The sequence below is a fragment of the Brassica napus genome, chromosome A8 (genome assembly GCF_020379485.1).
Source record: "Brassica napus cultivar Da-Ae chromosome A8, Da-Ae, whole genome shotgun sequence".
NCBI lineage: Eukaryota > Viridiplantae > Streptophyta > Magnoliopsida > Brassicales > Brassicaceae > Brassica > Brassica napus.
The window spans coordinates 9,386,102-9,407,306 of NC_063441.1; the positions used below are offsets into that span (position 1 = coordinate 9,386,102).

At 32.8% G+C, this 21,205-nt stretch overlaps 1 protein-coding gene and 1 long non-coding RNA gene across 5 annotated transcripts; one reads left to right on the forward strand and one right to left on the reverse strand.

The window, feature by feature from the left end:
* Window positions 1–6,484: 6,484 nt before the first annotated feature.
* LOC106390587 (alkane hydroxylase MAH1) lies at window positions 6,485–9,516 on the forward strand. The gene has a single exon (XM_013831084.3). The coding sequence runs from the start codon at window positions 7,929–7,931 to the stop codon at window positions 9,468–9,470; it is 1,542 nt and encodes a 513-aa protein (XP_013686538.1). The 5' UTR covers window positions 6,485–7,928; the 3' UTR covers window positions 9,471–9,516.
* Window positions 9,517–10,147: 631 nt separating this feature from the next.
* On the reverse strand, window positions 10,148–20,726 carry LOC106390588. 4 transcript variants are annotated; one of them, XR_007315678.1, is made up of 5 exons: window positions 20,519–20,726; window positions 20,000–20,115; window positions 14,505–14,766; window positions 12,080–13,565; window positions 10,148–11,987 (listed from the first exon to the last, which is right to left on the reverse strand). It is a non-coding gene; the product is annotated as an uncharacterized LOC106390588 (long non-coding RNA). The 4 variants fall into 4 exon arrangements; XR_007315675.1 differs by having other exon boundaries at window positions 12,080–13,618; XR_007315677.1 differs by having other exon boundaries at window positions 12,080–13,618; window positions 20,000–20,121.
* Between the last annotated feature and the right edge of the window lie 479 nt (window positions 20,727–21,205).

Genomic DNA, 21,205 nt, shown 5'->3' on the forward strand with positions numbered 1-21,205 from the left:
TCTTTGGCATGGTCAATGTCAAAGATACAAGAGCTCAAACATAAACATAGATTACACATGAAACAAAGATGCAAAAGTTTAACAGAAATAGTTTTACAAAAGAGACTAAGAAGAGGTTAACAGAAACATTCTGAACAGTCTTGAGACATAGATACAAGAGCTTAAGATATGAGATAGACAATTGCGATTACAACTAACATCAAACAAAAGATTATTCTTATCTCAAACTTTGTCCAAATAACAGCCTCTATTAAGTCATCAATCACCTTCTTCAAGCAATCAACCTCGATATTCATATTGTAAATCTCAGATAGAATGTTCTCAAGCTTTGGAAGTGGATCTTAAACACTGCTCTTCAAGCTTTCCAAAATATTGTTTCCCAAAGGAATCAAACTCATCTCTTTCTCTCAGTTTTGGCTTGCAATAGTTATGTAGGAGAAGAGTATTCTAAGAAGAAGAAGTGAAATCAAATTACAGAGAAGACAAGAAGATATGAAATCGAGTTGCAGATAAGAGACGGAGAGTTGAAATTGTATCACCCCGGGAACTGATTTGATCATATTCTCTGTCATATGACTGGCATAATATTGTATCAACTAGATCTCTGGTTAGCAAAGAACTAATCAAAAGGGTGGGATCAGGATCATCTATATCAGTATGGAACGATTAATGGCTCCCAACCACTCGCCCGAGGCTAGCAAATAAAAACCAACATAACATTTACCATGACCTTACAGTGAACTCTCTCAATGATTTAGCTTCGCGAACTTGGAACTTGCAAGTAATTCAGGTTTTGGTGGATCCCCAAAATGCAAAAATCATAGAAAGCATACCACTAAGCAAGACCCAAATGGTGGTTAGGGATGATGACATTTCACAAAAAATGGGAAATATACGGTCAAATCAGGATACCAAGTAGAACAGGTTTACCAAGACAAGGAAAAATCACCAGTGGTGTTTGGACCCACAATTGATACACTGAAAGTGTTCTGCTGGAAAGTACGGTGCCCACCGAAAATAAAGCATTTTTTATGACAACTGGTGTCAGGGTGTATAACAGTTAAGAAAAATCTGCGAGCGAGAGGGATACAAGGGGATATATGTTGTGCCGGATGCGGAGCTCCGGAGGAATCGATAAACCATGTGTTTTTTGAATGCCCTCCAGCATTTCAGGTTTGGGTGCTCTCCAACCATTTTTTAAAATAGTTATCTCTTCACAAATATGGATCATCTCTTTTAGAGAGTTCTCCCACATATGGATGATCACCAGTTTGCATGGATGCTGTGTACATCTGGAAATGAAGGAATAACAAAGTCTTTAGTAATTTAGACATCGTTCCTAGAAAAACGCTTAAATTAGCAGAAACAGAATCCACACTTTGGGCTGAGGCAAAAGTGTTGAACATACAAAGGACAGCACACCATGTAGAGGATACAACCCTACCATCAATTCAAGGGCAGTGGTGTTTTATAGATGGTTATTGGAAGGAAAATGATAGTTTTTTTCAAAACAAGGTTGGTATAGTACTCTAGAGGCTTTTGAATGTCTGATGGGGGCAAGAAATGTCAGGGCTAGTCTTTTTCCTCTTCATGTGGAGGTGGAAGCACTACTTTGGGAAATGAAGTGCATGAGGAACTTGCGTTAGTTTCAGGTCATATTTGCAACGGATTGTTCTCAGTTGGTGAAGATGGTTTCAGAACCAGAAAAATAGCCAGATTTGGTAAATTATTTAGAAAATATCAAGACCCTGAAAGAAAGCTTCTTCAGCTTAGAGATCATTCATGTACCAAGAACACATAATTCAAAGGCGAATAGTCTAGCAGACAATGCAAGGAAACCCCCGTCTTATGTCGTTCACATGGATGCGGAATTGTCGATTTGGTTTACAGAGTGAGCATGAGTATGTTTAAGTTGATGAAAAAAAAAGTAAAGGATACAAAATAATAAAGTTTAGTATACTGAATACTAATGTACTAATAAAACAACTGTTTTATAAAAAAAATACATATTTTCCAATATTCGTTTTTAAAATATGTTTCCATAATTTTCATAAACTTTTAAAAATATAATTAGTAATTGTTTTATAAAAAAATACACTTTATTATAGAATTTCAAAATTTAAAATAATTTTAGAGTTTTATTCAAATGGTTTTAAATTTGTCTAGACAAAAAAAAAAGGCCAATAATAGGAGAGATAAATGAGCATCTCTAATAAATTTTAAAATTGAATAAGTCTAAACTATTTTGAGCTTTTCGGGTTTTGGTTTATCCATGTTGGGGTGTTTATGACCCATTTAGGAACCAAATTTTTTTTGATCGGATCAGTTCAGGTAATGTCCGGTTTGAATTGTTTTTTATTTATTTATGAAACTGAAACATAACCGAATTAGAAATGGTTTGCATTTACAGTCCAAATCTGAAAACCTAAGTTAAACCCGAAAAGATTAGTTTAATTCAGGGTTTGGATAATTTTAATATTTAAAACATATATAATTAAAATAATTAATATTTTAGTTTATTTCAAATATCCAGGCATTCATTTGGTTCTAGTTAAGTTTTGGTTTTTCGGGTTTAGAAAAATAAGAACCATTTGATTTTTTGAAAATTTTGATTCAGTTTTGATTTTTTCGGTTTGTTTTCCGAGTTTCGGATAATTTTCTCAATACTAATTATGCTTCTTCACAAATCACGATCATATAGTTATTTTTTTAAAACCAATTTACATAAGAAAAAATCATGTGATTTTAAAGCGCGGGTTAAAATCTAGTTAACTAGTTATTAAATACAAATGTTATTAGTTTAAGACCCATCTCTTGCGTGGGATAAACATTTTATATACAGATAATTTTTACATATTTTTATTTGTTTATTGTTTGTTACTTATTATGAAACAAATTAATAAATATACACTGAATAATTGAAAAAATATTTAATGTTAAGTATATAATTAAATTGACACAACTACATAAATTAAAGAAATATTTTTATTTATTTACAATCATTTTGTGGTAAAGAAATTTAAACAATTATTTTCTCTAACTTGAATTGTAGGTAGTTAAATTTAAATAATATTAATATAGATATATATTATATTTTTAATATAACTATGAGTATCTATTGAATAAAACTGAAAGGATCATGGAAGAATCATGAACCCTTCTCGGGACAAGGGTGGTATAGTACACCATAAGATTTTGACGGTTTAATGGGAGTGAGGAATAGAAGAGCGAGTCAGTCGCCACTTCATTCGAAGATAGATGCTCTTATTTGGCAATATATTGTATGAGGAATCTATGGTAGTTTAATGTTACTTTTGCAACAGATTGTTCTCAGTTGCTGAAGATGGTTTCGGAACCAGAAAAATTACCAGCCCTTGCAAATGGTTTGGAAGACAGAAAGTTCTTGACGAGGAGTTTCAACAGTTCAGAGCTCATTCATATACCATAGATGCAAAACACAAAGACAAATAGTCTCGCATGCAGTGCAAAGAAGCAATCGTCTTATATTGTTCATATGGATGCAGAACTACTAGTTTGGTTTGGAGAGTCTACATGAGTCTGTTTAAGAGGCTCACAAAAAAATCTATTAAATGAAACTTTTAATAATATGAAATTATGATTATTTGTACTTTTAACGAAACTTTTAAGCCCAATTAGACGTAATATGAGGTGTGACAATTATTGTCCAAGATGTGGAGAAGTGGACGAGACCATCACACATGCAATCTTTGAATGCCCACCAGCTCTTCAAGTGTGGTCTTTATCAGCAACTCCGACATGCCCAAATATTTTCCCGGTTTCGAGGGTCTACATGAATATGGATTATCTATCATGGAGGAAAAATAGTATCATTGGGCCAGAGCAAGATAGGGATCCTTATCCCTGGATAATATGGTACATTTGGAAGGCCAAGAATGAAAAACTCTTCAGGAGAATAGATAGAGATCCTTTGGAACTAGTTAGACATGCATAGAGTGAATGCCAAGCCTGGTTTGATGCTAATGAAGTGGTACAAGCGGTGGCACAAGATAATATAAATGAAGAACCCTAAGTCGTAAGTTTGGGAAATATTTGCTTGTTAGATGGATCTTGGACGTCTTCTGCCGTATTTAGTGGGAGCAGATGGGCATGGATGGATGGTTCTGGGAACGCTCAGCTTATGGGGACAAGAAACTTCCCCGACGCGAATCAGCCTTACACTTGGAAGTTGAAGCACTGCGGTGGGCGATGGAGAATATGCTGCGACATTCGACCTGCCAGAGCTTTGGGACAGACTGTAAGGAGTTAATTGCAATGGTAAAGGATCCTCAGGCGTGGCCAAGCTTTTCGACGGAATTGGAGAGGATAGAGACGTTACAGATATGCTTCCCGGCATTCAACATCACTCATGTTCCACGTGCGCACAATCAGATTGCTGATTTTTTGGCTAAGACTGCTAGATCTTTCCATAGGGAGTTACATTTTGTTGGTTGTTCTATTCCGATTTGGTTACCCAGACCACCTCAAGTTGGGCCTTTTAATAATTTTAATAATTTATAATCTTTCTTGAAAATTTTATACAAATTTCAAATAAAAATATTAAGTTGTCGATACTTGTTCAATGTAATTTTTCAAATTAAAATATTTATGTATTTTCATTTTGAAAATATATGTGATTTTTATTTTTAAATTATATTCACATTAAAATATTTATGTATTTTTGTGTCACAAAAATATATATATTCATCTGATTATTTATTAAATGTGATTTTTACACATATGATTTTATGATCACTTGTATCTTATTATAACAAATATTTTAAACAATTGATCACAAATTTTTTAATGTGAGACTTTTCACATTTTTTGTATTTTGTAGTCATTTTAAGAAATTCAAAAAACAACATATACGAAAATATTAAGTTTTTATTATATGGTTAATATGAATTTTAATTTATTTTAATAATATAAAATTAAAGAAAAATAATGGAAGATATGTTAATTGTTATCAAATTTTTATTATTAAAATTATTAATTGTCAAATATATATTTTATTCATTTTTCATAATTCCGTATATTTTATTTAAGGAAATAATGATAATTATTAACAGTAATGTTAATTAATATTATGGTTAGTTTAATGAAAATATATAATATATGCTTAATGAACTAACATATTTCTTTAAGGAGTTTAACAAGCATCTCATCACTAAAATGTTGTAATGTTTCTCTTTTAATATATACTAGAGATTGAGCCACACACTCGCGAATGTATTGTTTTTTTTTTTACATTTTTATACATTGATATTTTTTTTCATAATTAATGTTATATATTTTAGATGTGTCCTAATATAACTAACTGTATTCAAAAGACTTGGACCAAATCAGGTAACATGGTTATTTTTGGTACAAATATCCTAACTCATCCAAACGCAAAAGGACCCAATTCAAAACCCACACATAAATTTATAATATTCAAGCGGGGCCTAACTTAAAAGAAAACGATAACCGAAAGAACAATCTGTATCCAAATGGATAGTCAATATTCATGTCCAACTTATTTTAAAAATTAATAAAAAGACTATTTTTGTGTTTGGCTAAATTAAGTGAAATTGAAACAGTTTTTTATTTAGTAAAAAGTTATATGGAGTGAAAACTTAAGTGACAATAAATGTTATACATTTTTTTAATTTTGATTTAAGTTATTATTTTATTCACAAAACATGTCTTTGAATTATTTTTTGTCTATGTAATTTTTCACCGATTGAAACTAAAATTTTAAAAAGTTTTAGTAAAACAAACTAAACCAAACGTTTAACCACATGCAAAACTCCATTATTTTACATTTTTATTTTATAATTGGCACACAATTAATTTTAATTAAATAATAAGTAAAATTCTGTACTATTATTATGGTAATATAAATAATGAAATTGTTAAACTGACTGAAATATGAAAAGAAAATTAATGTAATTATATTAATAAAATTACTAAAGATATAATATACTTCTTTTTATACGGTTATCCATGTTTACAAATAATTCTCATTTATATTGTTATCCATGTTTCCAAACAGTACCAAAAGGTACTTCAATTTTAATAATATACTAGATCTTGATCCTCACCCCCGCGCGGATGTTGGATTTAACTTGCGTTCAATATAAATTTTTAAACTATTGATTTTATAAAATGTCCATTTATATTTTATGTTTTTTTTTTAAATATATTTAGTGTAGAGTATATTATATTATAATATAGATGTTTGATAATAATTTTTTATCTTTACGTAATATTATATTTAAATTTTATAACTTGAAGCAATTTGATGTAATTGTAATATTCATATATTAACCTATTGATTTTTTGTTTATTTATTTAAAAATGATTTAATTTTTTACAATAGGTTTTTTGAATTATTATTAATTTTATGATATTTGGTTTTCTTGAAAATTGTATTGTAGCAGATTAATATATACTATATATTACATTTGTGTTTTTATTTTGAACAAAAGAAATAACAATTCATTGTAATTAATTAATTAAAATTTTTGATTTTAAGTGAAGTGGCAGATTTGTCAATAAAAAAAATGCAAGGGATAAATGTGAAAATAAAAAGAAATATTTAATCTCATATCCGTGTTTCCAAATAATTCTCATTTAATCTGTTATCCAAGTTTCCAAACAACAAAATTTGTAAATGAGAAAGAAATACAGTGACTAAATCGTAACTGCCCCCTCCCATTAATGTCAGCTTCATTAGAGCAATTTCTGGAAAAAAACAAGAAACGCTAAGTGTCACAGAATAGAGTTCTGCTTCCTCCCCAAATACACTAACAGAAAAAAATGTTACAATTTCCCAGATTATAGAAGAGCTCTATGATTCTCTTAAAAGGCTATTATTACATTCTGTTATCTCACAATCCCTTAAAACAAAAATCAATACTCCCTCTCTTTTAATTCAACAGGTGGTGCAGCAAGTTAGAATTTGATTCCGGAGTTAACTAGAAAAGCAGAAATCGACTGTTTTCAGCAAACGTGTTCTGATTTTTGCTCTTTCTTGGCTTGACCACTCCACTCACTTACGGCCAGCTTCTCTCACTCTTGTTCACTCAAGACTGTTTTGTTCTCACTCACTCTATCTGTTTTTACACTTGTGTTACAATGTCATAACACAAGCACTCTCTCTTTACTCTCTCTCACGTTTGTCTTTGTTCGTGTAGAGAGAGAAGAGAGTTTATCTTGTATGTCTACATTGTTATTTCTCCAACTCATTTTTTATTAGAATTGGATATATTTCTCACAACAACACTAAACATACTTATAGTAGTTTTCATTAACTACTACACATGCACTTGAACAACTACAACTTACAGCTTAGCTTTTATTCAACACTTCACGCTTCCTTGCTAGCTTGGCCAACTAATATATTTTCTTCTCAACTTGATTATTTGTAACTAAATTCACATCTCAACTTCTCGTTGGACTTCTTCTTTTAGTTGGCTTTTGCTTCTTTTTCTTTTCCTTGGATGGTAAGCAATCTCTTGCTTCCACTTCTTCTACGTGACTCCTTGGTCACTTCTTCTTATTCGTTTCTTGTGTGGCAAGCTTCCTTGCTTCCACTTCTTCTCTTGGAGGATTTAATCAAGGTTCAATCTCAACAAAACGACAAAAGTTGAGGAATCGCATAGTCGATAATTGAGGTCCGTCTGATTTTGTAAAGTCAACTAGCACTTCAAAATTTTAATTGTATAGTGAGTAGTTGAGGAATAAAAATGTTAATTAAAAGTAGCAAACTACAAAAGTAAGGAATTAAAATAGCAAACGACAAGGTTTTATATTATTTTCTGATCCAAACACGACGGAGACACATGACCACTTTCAACGGCGCACTGACATTTTAATATCCGTGTGTGTATCTTGAAAATCTTGAACTCTTAAGTTTCTCTCTAATGGCTATGATAAGCTTACTTGAAATCACAGTTTCTTTCCTTTGTTTCTCCTTCTTCTTTGGATATTTCTTTATTATGAAGAAACCTCACCGTTCGTTTCCCACGAACTGGCCATTCCTCGGTATGCTTCCGGGCCTACTTGTAGAGATCCCTCGTGTGTACGACTATATAACCGAGTTTCTCGAAGCCTCAAACTTAACTTTTCTTTTCAAAGGCCCATGTTTCGTTGGCGTCAACATGTTGTTCACTGTAGATCCGGCTAATATTCATCATATCATGAGCTCAAACTTCACAAACTACCCAAAAGGATCCGAGTTCAAGAAGATATTCGATGTTTTGGGAGATGGGATTTTCAACGCGGATTTCGATCTATGGATGGATCTGAGGAAGTCAGCTCAAAGCATGATGAGTCGCCCGGAGTTTCAAAGGTTTACACTAAGAACAAACATGAGAAAGCTAGAGAAAGGGCTTGTCCCAATTCTTGATCACTTTGCTGAGAAGAAACTAGTCCTTGATTTACAGGATGTGTTCCAAAGATTCACCTTCGACACTACCTTTGTTTTAGCGACCGGGATTGATCCGGGTTGTCTCTCGATTGAAATGCCAGAAATCGAGTTTGCTAGAGCTTTAGATGAAGCAATGGAAGTGATATTTTTCAGACATATCAAGCCGGAGATTGTTTGCAAGATACAAAGGTTGCTTGGGTTTGGAGATGAGTTGAAGATGAAAATTGCTCACTCGACTTTAGATCGAATTTGCTCTAAGTGCATAGCTTCAAAGAGAGATGAAATAACACGTGGCGTTACTAGCATCGACTCTTCTTCTAAAGATTTGTTGATGTCTTACATGGATGTAGACACCACCAAGTACAAGTCGTTGAATCCAGATGATGACAAGTTCCTCAGAGACATGATTCTAAGCTTCATGATAGCAGGTAGGGACACCACAGGCTCTGCTCTCACTTGGTTCTTCTGGCTTCTCACCAAGAATCCGGAAGTAACGACCAAGATTCGTCAAGAAATCAACACAAAAATATCTCCAAGAACCAATAATGATTCTGATCATTTCTCTTCACAAGAACTAAACAAGTTGGTGTATCTACATGGCGCCTTGTGTGAAGCCCTCAGGCTATATCCACCGGTTCCATTTCAGCACAAGTCTCCTACAAAACCCGACGTTCTTCCAAGCGGACACAAAGTCGAGCCAAGTACGAAGATTGTGTTTTGTCTCTACTCACTAGGGAGAATGAAATCGGTATGGGGAGAAGATGCATCAGACTTTAAACCAGAGAGATGGAATTCGGAAACTGGAAGTTCGATACATGTGCCATCTTTTAAGTTCTTATCGTTCAATGCCGGTCCACGAACTTGTTTGGGGAAAGAAGTGGCTATGACGCAGATGAAGACAGTGGCTGTGAAAATCATACAAAACTATGAGATAAAGATCGTTGAAGGACACACGATTGAGCCAGTTCCTTCTGTTATTCTTCGCATGAAACAAGGCCTTAAAGTCATGGTCACTAAGAGATCTAATTTGGTCTAAATGTTATCCAATACTTTTGTGGTATACTAAGTGTTTTCCTCCGGCATGTTCAGTCATATAAATTTTAAATTTAAATTTTATTTTTTAAAAAAATGTTATTATTTTAAATTTTATTATTTTCTTATCAATATTTAATCTAAGTTTTAATTTAATTAAACGCAAAATTAAGAAAATTGTATAATTATCAAAAAATAAAACTAAATAATTTTTCTAAAATTTGTAGATATATAAAGGAAACTAATGATATTATGATTAAAAATTAATAAGTCTCTTAAAAAGTATAGAATATTTTAAAATTTTAGTGATAAAGTTGGATAATTATAAAAAAAATTAAATAATATTTTGAAATTTTGTAAAATGTTTTTATATTTTAGTATTATATAATTTAATATCATGTTTGAATATATATACTTTAATGATATGTATGAGTTATTACTATTTTCTAAAAAGTTTACCGAAAATATAAATCAACATTAAATGTAACTGTCAATGTTATATTTAGCCGTAAGCTATGTCATGTCACAATTTTTACTGAAAGGATTGTACAAAGGACACATATGCAAAGTGTATGAAATCATTTGGCAAATAATGTCTAGATGATAGTATGACAATAATGATCAAAGTTATATATAACAGCGTGATTCGTTATTAAAAATGAACTATTGTGAGATATATTCTATTTTAGTTAGATAAATTATATATAATAAATTTTGTTTAGAAATATTTTTTAAAAAATTAAGTATATTTTCTTATCAAATTTTTTTTTCTTGTAAATATATTGACTAGATTTATTAAGGCTAATTTATTAACTTGTTTATTATTATTTGTGAAATATTTTTTGCCTATAAGCTTTCACGTTAAAGGTTATACTGGCAAAAGTTGTTATTATCTTTAATGAATAATTATATCTATTTATTTGATTAAATTATTCAATATTAATTAATATAATAAAATTACCAAAATTAAAAAAACAAAATTTAATATATTGGATAATGGATTAAAACTAATATAATAAAACTTTCTCAAAATTAAATAAATTAATAAGATAAGAAGATAATCCTTATATACATTGTCTTATTATCTGAAAAAATATCTTTCAATTATAAAAAGTTCAAATTTAAGAAATAAAAAAAGAAATCACTTAATTAAATATTAATAAAATAAATATATTAATTTTATTTAAACGAAAAATAATATTGACTGATTTATAAACTTATTTATTAATAATAAAGGTAGTGTATAAATAAATTTTAAAAAATCTCTAACACATGATAGTTTTTGAAGAAATTAATGCAATAACAATTTTTTTTTGATGAAATGTGCATTGAGAGTTTTAAATTGGTTGTTCATGGTGGTTTGTGTATTGATGACAATGACAATGTTGTAAATAAAAGAAGAAGATGATTGAGTAATATATGCATTTTCAAAAAAAAATGATTTTTTCGTGAATAATTTGAACTTATGTGGTGAATACAGCAAATGAATGTTCTAAAAAATCATGGGTTAATTTTGCATTTGGCATTTTGTGAGTAAATTTTGAAAAACACATTATTGTTTATGCATTACTAATTTAAAAATTATCATGATAAGTTATTGTTTATGTTCTCAAAAATTTTAACTCAATATCAAAAAGTTTTTATTTCAAATTTTATAACCTCATTAGAGTTACTCAATTTCATGATTTATGGTCAAGAACGAGTGAGTAACTATCATTAAGAAGATATGTGTGCCTGAGAATATCAAACATGAAGAAGAATTCTTTTGAAATATGTTTTTTTTCTGATATGTTTCACGAAGAAGAATTCTTTTGAAATATCCTCGGTAGAGAAGACTTCTCTTGAAGTCTTCTGGTCAATGTATAATTTAGTTTCGTAATTGACTTTTTGTTTGTGTTTTTAGAGAAAACTTTTCTGGAAGTCTTCCAACTTTTCTTTGTTAACAAAAAAAAAACGAGTAGACTTCCGCGAAAGTCTTCTAGGATAAACACATGTTAGTTTTGCAATTAACCGAACTGTGTCCAAAATATGACTTTTTATTGAAGATTTCCAAGAAAGACTTCTCTGGTATTTTCAAAAAAAATTCAAATACCAAAGTAAGCCAATACTTACAAAGGAAGACTTCTAGAGAAGTCTGCTGCATAGCAGATTTCTTTAGAAGTCTTCTTTTGTAAATTTGCAATTGCAAAAATGACATAAATGGTAGACTTCCTAGAAGTCTTCTACCAGAAGACTTTCGTAGAAGTCTTATAGGACAATGTTTAATAAATTTTCATTTTTTCTATAATTAAAATGATTGCTTAATATTTTCTTATTAATTTATATACATTAGTCAATATTAGGAGTCTTGAATACTTGAGAAGACTTCTTGGAATACTTCAAAAGACTTCGCATGCATGAGGTGGAAGACTTCCTGAAATACTTCAGAAGAATTCGCATGCATGAGGTGGAAGACTTCCTGGAATACTTCAGAAGAATTCGCATGCATGAAGCAGAAGTTTTCCATGAAATCTTCAAAAACCTGAAATATGAAACTTCTTTCAGCTTTAACACACTCAGATTTGTTTACTAGATGAAGAAAAAGACAAGAGATTTAAGCAACAAGACGGTTACCAGGTGAACAAAATTTATACATGGAGAGTTACAAAAAACGCTCATATTTGTTTTGGCTCCACCATCAACTTCAACCTACGAGATCTCATCCGCTACTTTGACACCTCCAGCAGCAACCTCTGAGGCCTCTTCCTCCATCTCGGACAGCTCCTCCACTTTGACAGCTCCAGATCTAAAACTAAATCAAAGACTCAGACATAGTTTGAGAGAGAGGTAAGAGCTTTAATCAACAAGAGATTACCAAATGAAGAAAAATCAGACATGTAGACTAACCAAAATGCTCAGGTCTGTTATGAAATAAGAGACATGAGAGAAGACTTTTTGGGAAGTATTCTAGTGCATTATATGCTAGAAGACTTCTAAGAAGAAAACACTTCCTAAAAGTCTAACTCGGAACTGAAAAACATACATATACAAAACCATTCAAATGGCTTCAAAATAGAGAATAACTTTAAAATAAGTTTTTAATACTTAAATAATAAATAAAACAGTCACGTTAGGTTGAATATATAAATTTTTAGAATCAAACACAAAATTTATAAATATAACATAAAAAGGGTGGAAGATGAAAACCATGTAATAAAAAATCTGCAAAAACAAGATAAATCAGTGAGAGACATGAAACAAAAAATTGAGAAATTGATATAAAGTTTGGTGTTTTCAAATTTAAAGAGATTAGAGAGAGGTTTGAGAGTTTTAGAATGAGAAACATTACATTTTTGTTGTTGCCATTTGAGAGAGAGGGAGTGAGAAAATGTGTAACTTTTCTTTATATAAGGAGACAAAAATTCTAATAAGATTGGATATTTTCGATTCGGAAGACTTTCATATAATGCTTTATTTGTTAAAATTAAAGTCACCTAAACCCTAAAATCAAATAACTAAACTAAACAAAAACAAACACTTCATTAAACTTAAAATCAACCTTTAAAGTGTTTAATATACACAAAACTAAACACATATAAGTCAAATTTAATTTTTCAAAACAAAAGTTAGGATTCCAAAATCTAACCCTAAAATACAATCAATAATATAACATTTGTTACCAAACCCTAAACCAAATAATATCATGACTCATTCTAAATCAACTCATCTATGTTGAAAACAATTAAATTTTATTAGATCTTAATTATATCATTTACAAATATTTATAATTACATGATTTCAATTTTTCTCGCATAAAAATATTTTTGTAAATTTATATATTATTTTTAAGAACTACTATATGAAAAGACTTTCACGATTTAATAAAAAATTTCTCCCAAGTTGAAGTCGAAGTGCCAACATAGTACATAGCTGAAGGAGAGGTTCTGCACCTCATGCAAGTTTATCCGCCATAATACTTTTTTGCTCTAGAAATATGCTGGAGTGAGAAATGAGGAAAGAACGTCTTACATCGTTGTACTTCCTCGAAGAGGGGTGCGAAAGCTAGCCATTCTGTCGGTGCAGACACCATCTTTACCAATTGAGCTTAGTCCGTAGCAAACTTCACTTCCATAAAATATAGGATCTTCATGCATTTCATTTGCGAAATAAAGGCTTCACGTTCAACATGTAAAGGTGATAAGCTAATTCTATAGTTTGATCAACTATTATTAATATGATAATTATGTGTCTTGTCAATAAACTACACCTTTTGTCAATATATTATATTAAAATTAATTATAAATTTAAGTACATCTGAGTAAATTATCTGGATCCAAAGATCCGAACCGGATCCAATCCAAATTTTAAGACACCAAACTGAACCCGATCTGATATAGATATCCGAACGCTACATGATTTCCTATACTCGAAGAAACGAATCTGAAACTGAACCGAATTAAAAATTCGCTGGTATCCGAAAATATCTGAAGTACAAATATATACATTAGAAAATTTATAAATTAATAAACACGGTAAATTAGTAAAAAACATTTGTCCCAAGTTGGACATGTTCAAAATATGAAATAAATCGATAAAATAATAAGATAATAGTTTTTTAGAAAATCTTACGTAAATGTATAGTCCCACTAAAATTATAAACTAATAATTTATATATAGCTATATAAGGTTTATATAAGTACAAACAACACATTGTATTATTTGTTTTATATTCACAATAAAATTTATCTTTATTTTTTTAACAATTTTATCTATTTTGATAATATTTAGTAAAGTTATATCTAAAATTACATTTAAATGATATGAAACATATTTTATAAAAATTTATATTTTAAAATAGAGAGATTTTTTTTTGAAAATAAACTTTTTATAAATTAATAACTCTATAAATTAAGAAAATTTCACAGTCTCGATATTATTAATTTAAATATGTTTATTGTATCTACAAATATTAGTTATTTTCATACATATAATAATTTCAATATTAAAAATTATGATATTAGTTATAATGGAAGGAGGGGGGAAATTTATTGGGACAAACCTGATACAGTACTTTGCAGGGTTTTGATGGTCTAGTGGGAGCAATGAACACGAGTGCAGCGCTTTCCCTTCTCCACTCAAATATTGAGGTACTCATATTGGCAATATAATGCATGAAGAATTTACGTCAATTTCAGGTGACTTTTGCTATATATTATTTTCAGCTGATGAAGATAGTATCCAAACCCCTGCTTTTGCATCATATTTGGAAGACATATGGCTCCTCAAGGAGGGCTTCAGCATTACATTGATTGTTTATGTTCCTTGCAGAATATAAGGCAATTTATGTCATTCACATGGATTCAGATTATCCAGTTTGGTTTGAAGAGTCCTAATTAAGTTTTTTTTTAAATTGCTGCAAAAAGAGATTTATAATAATTTTTGAAAATAATTAGTTATTTTTAGATAATTTAGATACTATAGATATTTTTGGTTACTTTTGGATATTTTTAGACATGTTTGGATATAAAAAAAACCAGGTTCGAACCAAATATTTGAGATAAAATCGGTTATTTTTATATACATTTGGATCATAACAAATCATTCCAAACCGGAACTCGATTTTTTCGGTTAATTCGGATATACCCAAAAATACCTAAGCCTGACAAGTAGCAAACTGAATCTAATCCGAAATTTAAAATTGCCCTATTGGTATCAATTTTTCCATATTAGAAACATCTGATATCCGAACCTGATATGATACTCGAATACCCAGGCCTAAATCTGATAGAATATGCCAAACGATCTCCTATATTCTAGGATCTAAAGCTAGTATAGAGGAACTGACTAACGAACTTGTTGTATTTAAAGATCACGTATTGTACATTGTTGAGTAAGGGAAATACACAAGTTTACATGGTATCAGAGCAGATAGCTCTTGAGACCTTATCTTCTTCTCTTCTAAATTTCTTCTTCTCTTCTAAATCTCTTCCTCTCTTCTAAAGTTTCTCTTCTCAACTCTTTCAATGGCCGCTCCTCAAAATCCCACAGAGCGTGCCTTTGGCGTCACAAACATCAAAAATCACATACCACTCATCCTTGATTTTGAAGAACACAACTATGACGCTTGGCGTGAGTTGTTTCTCACTCACTGTCTCGCTTTTGATGTACTAGGTCACATCGAGGGCACTGCTCTACCTGAGAACGACAATGACATGCCGTGGAAGAAGAAAGACGGGCTGGTGAAGCTCTGGCTTTACGGAACACTGACACAGCCTCTGTTTAAAAGCACGTTCCAAACCGGTGGCTCCGCACGCGAGATCTGGCTTCGTATTGAAAATCAGTTCAGGAACAATAAAGAAGTCCGTGCACTCCAGCTCGATCATGACTTGCGCACCACGGAGATTGGAGATCGAACCGTACAAGAGTACTGTCAAACTCTGAAATCAATCTCCGATCTACTGTCCAATCTCGACGCTCCAGTTCCAGACCGTACGCTTGTCATGTATCTCATCAATGGCTTGAACGAGAAGTTCGACAACATCATCAACGTCATCAAACACAAGGGCTCAATACCAGCCGACGACAGACTTTGCTCATGCTTTCAATACCATGACACTAGCGGATCCTGGTGCAGCAAACTGGTACATGGATTCAGGTGCAACAGCCCACTTAGCCTCGACGTCAGGTATATTAAATTCTGTTCTTAATAACTGCACCGGAACTACGGTCATGGTCGGTAACGGTTCTCGTATTCCTATTTCTTCCACTGGCTCTGCTCTTTTATCCTCTTCATCTCGTCCTCTGTCTTTACAAAATGTGCTTGTTGCTCCTAAAATCATCAAGAATCTTATTTCAGTTCGTCGGTTTACAAATGATAATTGGTGTTCTGTTGAATTTGACCCCTTTGGTTTCTCCATTAAGGATCTCAACACCAAGAAGACTCTGCTCCGCAGTGACAGCTCGGGAGAGCTATACTCGGTGCCTTGCCAACTCAATAAACCGACAACCTCTCATCAAGCTCTCGTTGTTGACACTCCTTATCTATGGCATAAAAGACTCGCTCATGTCAACAATGCCTCTCTTCGCACTTTGATTTCTGAAAACTCTATTTCTTGTAATAAAGACAAGCTTCCTCTTTGTTGCGAGGCTTGTCAACTGGGTAAACACTTAAAACTTCCATTTCTTGATTCGAATAAAACTGTTTCTTCTCCATTTGAATTAGTTCATTCAGATCTTTGGACTTCACCAATCTTAAGCAACAGTGGCATTCGATATTATGTGCTTTTCTTGGATCACTTTTCTCATTTTTTGTGGGTATATCCTTTAAAAAGAAAATCTGAAGTGTTTTCCAAATTCACTCACTTCTCTGCTTTTGTCAAAACGCAGTTTCAGACCACAATCCAATCTTTTCAATGTGATAACGGTGGTGAGTACAACAACACCGCGTTTCACAACTTCTTCTCTTCCAATGGCATTGTGGTCCGCTTTTCATGTCCCCATACTTCTCAACAGAACGGACGTTCTGAGAGAATGATACGAACAATCAATAACAGTATCAGGACTCTTCTCTTTCAAGCTCGTCTATCACCAACGTATTGGGTGGAGGCTCTTCACACTGCCGTTCACCTTCTCAATATTCTTCCTTCGTCTTCAATCCAAAACCAAGTGCCCTACACCCTTCTCTACCACAAAAAGCCTTCTTACCATCACCTCAAAACATTTGGCTGCCTCTGCTTTCCAAACTTAAACCATTCACATCTTCACAAACTTGCAGCCAGATCAACACCTTGTCTTTTCCTTGGCTACCCTACCAATCACAAAGGCTACCGCTGCCTTGATCTGAAAACCAGAAAGATCATCTTGTCACGACATGTGATATTTGATGAATCCATATTCCCTTTAGCCCAAACACAAACCACTCAAAAGTCTACGTCGTATGGATTCCTTGAACCCAATCCGGAGCCATCTCCAATGTTTCGGAGTATCTTGGAGACACCAATGGCTTTGGCTCCTCCTCTCCAAACGGCTTCAGCTGTTCCTGTTCCTGCTCCTCTCATCTTACCTCCTTCTGCTCCTCCACCACGTCATCCAATGACAACGAGAAGCAGAGATGGAACGATAAAACAGAGAACAGTACTAAACCTAAACACTTCCACTGTCTCTCCAATTCCAAACAGCCATCTAAAAGCTCTTAGGGATCCTAACTGGAACCCCTCTATGACTGTTGAGTACGATGCTTTGATTAAGAATAAGACATTTAATCTTGTACGTCGTCCTCCTGATGCTAACATTGTTCGATCTATGTGGCTATACAAGCATAAACATGACGCAGATGGGAATGTTCGACGTCACAAATCTCGCCTTGTAGCCAACGGCAAGTCACAAGAACATGGGCTCGACTACGATGAAACGTTCAGTCCCGTCGTGAAGCCAGTAACAATTCGAACGGTTCTTCACTTAGCTCTGCAGAGATCGTGGGAGGTCCATCACTTGGACGTCAAAAACGCATTCCTTCATGGAAGGCTTGATAAACCTGTCTACATGCATCAACCACCAGGAATGATTGATGAGTCTAAACCGAACCACGTCTGCAAATTAGAAAAGGCTATATACGGCTTGAAGCAAGCCCCTAGGGCCTGGAATGCACGATTTACATCCTTCGTCGAACGCCTTGGCTTCAGAAAGAGTGCTAGTGACACGTCTCTCTTCACCTACAACAACGGATCAGACGAAGCATTTATTCTACTATACGTAGACGACATCCTTCTCACTACTTCCTCGCCACGGCTTCGTCAAGTTCTTACATCACTGCTGAAAAAGGAGTTTGAGATGTCAGACGAAGGCAAGCTAAACTACTTCTTGGGTGTTAAAGTGGATTACAACGACAAAGGTATGCTCCTAACGCAGACAGCTTACGCAAAAGAAATATTGCAGCGTGCAGGTATGCAGGATTGCAAACCAATCAGCACTCCAGTCGACGTAAAATCCAAGCTTTCTCAAGAAGGAGGTGACAAATTAGATGACCCAACACTCTACCGCAGTCTAGCCGGAGCCCTACAATACCTCACCTTGACCAGACCAGACATCCAGTATGCTGTCCACCAGCTCTGTTTGTTCATGCATGATCCACGGGCTTCTCACCTAACGGCACTCAAACGAGTCTTACGTTATCTTCAGGGTACTCTGTCACACGGCTTACACCTATATAAATCAACCTCAAACGTCCTAACAGCCTACACTGACGCAGACTGGACAGGGTGCCCAGACACAAGGCGCTCGACATCTGGCTACTGCATTTATCTCGGAGACAACCTCATATCCTGGTCCTCAAAGCGCCAGCCAACGGTTTCGAGATCAAGTTCAGAAGCAGAATACAAAGGCGTAGCAAATGTGGTTGCAGAAACTTGCTGGATAAGGAACCTTCTCCTAGAACTAAAATGTCCAATTACAACTGCAACACTTGTCTACTGCGATAACATCAGCGCTGTATATCTCTCAACCAACCCTGTCAAACATCAAAGAACGAAACATGTGGAGATTGATATACACTTTGTTCGTGAGAAGGTTAATATGGGTCAAGTTCGAGTTCTTCACGTCCCTTCCTCTTCGCAATATGCGGATATCTTCACAAAGGCGTTACCTACAACTCTCTTCAATGATTTCAAATCCAGTCTATCCGTTCGGGCGCCAAACGATTAGACTGTGGGGGAGTGATAGAATATGCCAAACGATCTCCTATATTCTAGGATCTAAAGCTAGTATAGAGGAACTGACTAACGAACTTGTTGTATTTAAAGATCACGTATTGTACATTGTTGAGTAAGGGAAATACACAAGTTTACAAAATCTAAGCATAGGTCTAGACCCTATTCCAAAACTCGGCCAGATGCCGTAAAATCGCTGGTTATACGCTTCACGGTGGAGCTCCATGGCAATTAGAACCAAATCGGTGAAAACCATTAATAATTTTTTTTGTTCAAAATTTTTATGATTAAGGTTAGATTTAATGTTTAAATGATAAACCCAATAAAAACGAGACTATAGAGGTATAAGAACATATTTGTCCTTTTCAGCTTATTAAAGAAAATACAGATATGGCAAAACACATCATATATGATTCAAACCTGGGTTGCCCAATGGATTTAATATATCACAAACCAGTAGACTAAGCTGTACTTAAGTTTGTGTTCCACATATCTAATATTTATACGTATTAAAGAGAGAAAAAATCATAAGTATTCCCCGATTTATTCTTAATTTTTTATGACTAGGCTGGGGTTGCCATACGGATAATGTGCAGCGAGTTTCCGAACAAGAGGTCTAAACAAAGAAACATATAGTCACTTGTAAACACGTTTCCACCAATAAACATGAGCTTGTGTGGACATGGTCATATTATACACAGTAACTAAATCATATGTCTCTGTTTGTACCATGGTATATATGTAAGTATATCTAGTTAACTAGGTATACGTATATGGGTATATTTTAGAGAATGGCGAACATATTGGATACGAAATAAACAAAAAAAAAGATAAGTAAATGTATTGTTACCTCGAGTGATGATAGAGGCTAGTCGCAAAAGTCAAACGGGAATCGCTTTTCTCATGAAATTTAAGTTCATTGTTTTGCCGTTGTTGGTGATTGAGTGAATGAAGCCGCAGGATGATCTGGTACTACCATATACTCACTTAATCACTTACACATACATATATATATATATATATATATATGCACATATCACACACACACACACATATACGTGACAACATGAACAATGAAATCATCTATATACTGTTTTGAAATGCCATTTCTTTTTCTTTTTACAATATGGTTAAAATAAATTGGTGTATTAAGTTATGATCTACACACATGCATGGATCCATAAACACATATTCTAAAAAAAAATATAAGAGAGAATCATCACGAATTATGAAAAAGAAAGGGGGGAAATGCTGTTTTGGTGAGAAAAAACAACTTTGATGTGTGGAAGTAAATTAGCATGAGTATGTGTCTGGCATATAACATAATTGTATGTATTGTAATAGCGGTGTGTGTATGTCGTATGATTACCAGATCATGCTGGCAGCTTCAGCCTCTCAAAACCAGCACAGAAATAGATCCATGTAGATATGCAAACCTTACATCAACCCTAGCTATAATCAAAAATTTATTAATTAGAAAAGAAAATTGCCTTCTCTTGAAGTTTTTAAAGGAGGCAAGAGGAAAACATTATCAAGATGAGAAGAGATGAGAAAAATGTCTCAACTTGTAATCGTAATCAAGCTTCTTCTCACACGCACAAACATATATATATAACCCTTATATATTAAAAGAGAAGCACTACAACATATTTTTTGTAGCCACATGTCATCATCACAATCATTTTTAGAATCCTTAGAAAAATATGTTGGTCCATATAAATATATAACAAGCTTTTTATTAAGCTAACCATAAATTAATTATAAATGTTCTTCATTGTTTCCTTAAATAAAAATCACGGAATTACCTAATGTGACTAAAACATATATGACAATTAATGATTTTGAATAATAAATATTTGATAAAATGAGTCTATTCTCTATCATTTTTAATTTATTTTAAAATAAATTAAACAACCACAGTAACTATATAATAAAAATTTAGATTTTTTCATATATGTTATATTTTAAATTTTAAAAACGAATATAAATGACTAAAGTTGTTAAAAATCTCACATTGAAATTTTTGTGATCCATGGTTTAAAATTTATGTTATAAC

Excerpts from the sequence above, each read along its gene's own strand:
- LOC106390587 (XM_013831084.3), top strand. The coding sequence starts at position 7,929 with ATGGCTATGATAAGCTTACTTGAAATCACAGTTTCTTTCCTTTGTTTC.